This window comes from Chelonoidis abingdonii, chromosome 11 (assembly GCF_003597395.2).
Source record: "Chelonoidis abingdonii isolate Lonesome George chromosome 11, CheloAbing_2.0, whole genome shotgun sequence".
NCBI classification, from domain to species: domain Eukaryota; kingdom Metazoa; phylum Chordata; order Testudines; family Testudinidae; genus Chelonoidis; species Chelonoidis abingdonii.
Window position 1 is genome coordinate 22,459,306 of NC_133779.1, and position 2,965 is coordinate 22,462,270.

Genomic DNA, 2,965 nt, shown 5'->3' on the forward strand with positions numbered 1-2,965 from the left:
GCTGGGATCCAGGGGAGCCCCTCCTTGAGGCCAGGGCCCGGAGACCCATTGCTGGTGGGGGCTGGGAACCGGGGGAGCCCCTGCTTGAGGACAGGGCCCAGAGACCCATTGCTGGTGGGGACTGGGAACCGGGGCAGCCCCTCCCTGAGGGCAGGGCCCAGACACCCATTGCTAGAGGGGGGGCTGGGATCCAGGGGAGCCCCTCCTTGAGGACAGGGCCCGGAGACCCATTGCTGGTGGGGGCTGGGAACCGGGGGAGACCCTCCCTGAGGGCAGGGCCCAGACACCCATTGCTGGAGGGGGGGCTGAGATCCAGGGGAGCCCCTCCTTGAGGAAAGGGCCCGGAGACCCATTGCTGGTGGGGGTGGGAACTGGGGGAGCCCCTCCCTGAGGGCAGGGCCCGGAGACCCATTGCTGGGGGGGCTGGGATCCGTGGAGCCCCTCTCCAAGGGCAGGGCCTGGGGACCCCCGACAAGGGGGGGTCGGGGGGGATGGTGCTGTGAACTGGGGCATCACCGATGTTGGACTGTGAACTAGGGGAGCCCGGACCCCCCTCCGCTGCCCGGCTCACAACCCCCAACCCCAGGAGGACCGGTGGGGGGGCAGTAGGGGGGCCCGGTGCCCCCCCCAACCTGCTCTTTGGTCTCCTCCAGCGACATGCGCTCCTCCATCTCCTTCTTCCGGCGCCGCTCCTGCTCCTCCTTCATCTTCTGCTCCATCATCTTGTCCACTTCCTCCTCCTCTGCGGGGACACAGCCGGGGTCAGGCCGAGGGGGGGAGGAACGGATCCGCAGCCCCCCCACAAACACACAGCAGGAGGGGCTGCGAAATAGGGCAGGGAGAGGGGAGGATTCACCCTTAAACAGGGCTAATTCGGGCTGGAAAGTAGCAGAAAGTTTCGATGCCTCGAGGGGTGTGGGGGGGCCCCATAGAGTTTGTGCGGAGCACAGGAGGGGACCCCCATTTAAAGAGCCAGCGGGAGAAACTAACGAGGATGAGAAAAGCAGAAACCTGCTTTGGAAGGAAACCGAATTCGAGGCAAACTGGGGGCCTCCCCTTCGTCCCATCCCAGCCAAGTGTGGGGTTTGCCCCCCCGGTTCTGACATCTACGGACCCCCTAAGCCATTCTCCCCGGCAGGCAGGGGCCCCTTTGGAAAGGGGAGACCGAGGCTGCGCCCCCCGCCGGACCATGGGTCGCAAACGGGTCCTTTCCGAAACAAAAACCGCAAAATTTCGTTCCGACTTTGTGGCCAAGCCGGGGCGAACAGCTCCCCGTTGGGGGGTCTCTGTGTGTGTCAGGCTTTATGACACCCCCTTGCCGTTTTGTGTTTAATTAGAAAAGATGTTGCTCCGGCCCGTGGCCTCGTTAGCGCCTCCGGTTCGTTACAAATCCCCAGGTCGAGGCCGAGTGAGCGGCCAGGAAAAGCGGGTGGGCTTGGAAGGGGAGATTAAACTGGTCTTATCGCAGGTGGGGGGGGGGGGGGGGGGCGGCCACCGGGCCCCATGACCGAAAGCGAGGAGACTGACCCCCCGGCTGTGCTCTGGTTCGGGGCTGCAAGGGGGAAGGGGCCGTCTCCCAGGTACTTGGGATGAACGTGGCAGCATGGGGAAGGAATCGGGGACACGGGGGTCCCTTGGGGCAGTATCGGGGGGGGGTGCGTGGTACCGGCGACTTGCGCGGCCGGCTCGCCCAGGGGGCAGTAGACAACGTGAGGGGTTTTGGGGGGTCTGGCCCATAATGGGGGAAAGTTTTGGGGGGTCAACCTGGGACAGTAGATGTGGGGGGTCTGTGGGGGTCATGGGGGAGTGCGGTGGGGAACGGGGCGGAAGGGTTTAAGGGGGAGCATGGAAGAGGCTGGGGGGTCCCTGAGCAGTATGGTGCATGGAGGGCTGATGGGGAGGGGCTGTGGGGTACCTGGGGGCAGTAGGACATGAGGGGGGCTGCGGGGTCCCTGATGAGGGAGGGGTGGAGTGGGGGGGGGCCTGGGGCAGTAAGAGTGTCCCAGAATGGGGAGGGGTTTGAGGGTCCCAGGGGGAACAGTGGGGAGAGGGGTCCGGGGAGGGGTTTGGAGGGGCACCCTGGGGCACTATGGCGGGGAGAGGTTTCTGAGGGCCCTGGGAGGCAGTATGGGGGAGGGATTTGGGGGCCTCTGGGGCACTATTGGGGGGAGAGAGGTCCCCTGGGCGGCAGTAATGGGGGAAGGGGAGTCCCGGGGGGGAAGGGATTTGAGGGGGGACCTGGGCCACTATTGGGGGGAGGGGTGTCCCAGGTGGGGAGGGTTGGGGCGGACTCTGGGGCACTGTGGAAGGGGAGAGGTTGAGGTCCCTGGGGACAGTATGGGGGAGGGGGTCCCTCAAGGGGGAATGGATGTTGTGGGGACCTGGCCTGGGAGCTTATGGGGGAGGGGGGTCCCGTGGGTGAGGGGTGTGGGGGGTCTCCTGGACTCAGTATATAGGGGGGAGGGGGTACCGGGGGCAGAGATTTGGGGGGAGTGGGGTTCCCGGGTGGGGGAGGGGTGGGGGTCCCTGGGGCAGTATAGGGGGGGAGGGGGACTGGGAGGGTCAAGGGATGGGGGGGGGCCCGGGGGCAAGTGGGGGGGAGGGGGTCCCGGTTGGGGGGAGGGGCGCCGTGGGGTTGGCTGAGCCAGGCCTCCGCCCCCAAGGGGCCTGGCCGTTGGGTGAGGCGGTTGGCGTTGCCCGGTGAACGGGGGAGGGGCGGGGCTCATCTCACCCTGCCGCTTGCGCTCGCGCTCCACCGATGAACGTGGCGGTGCAGGGACGCGCACAATGGCCGAGGGAGCTTTTGCTGCCTGCTCCAGCAGCGCCGGCATCTTCGCTCCGCGCCGGGCCACGCCCCGCCCCCACCCGCGCTTTCTTCCCGCTTCCGGGGCGCACGCCGCCGGGACGCGGCCTCACAATTACTCATATACGCAGCCCCCGCCCGCGCATCTTTTCCTCAAAAGTT

General features: G+C 67.0%; 2 protein-coding genes across 2 annotated transcripts in view; one reads left to right on the top strand and one right to left on the bottom strand.

Annotated features, from left to right (window-relative positions):
- Positions 1-2,791, bottom strand: part of GPS2 (G protein pathway suppressor 2) — a 10,799-nt gene extending 8,008 nt beyond the window's left edge. Inside the window, exons 1-2 of the mRNA XM_032794530.2 lie at positions 2,732-2,791; positions 633-742 (exon numbers count right to left, since the gene is read on the bottom strand). Of these exons, the coding sequence (XP_032650421.2) occupies positions 633-722 (90 nt within the window). The 5' untranslated portion in view covers positions 723-742; positions 2,732-2,791. The remainder of the gene's footprint in view (positions 1-632; positions 743-2,731) is intronic.
- The window catches only part of SLC2A4 (solute carrier family 2 member 4), a 197,339-nt gene that overhangs the window by 54,023 nt on the left and 140,351 nt on the right, over positions 1-2,965 (top strand). The gene's annotated exons all lie outside the window — the stretch shown is intronic.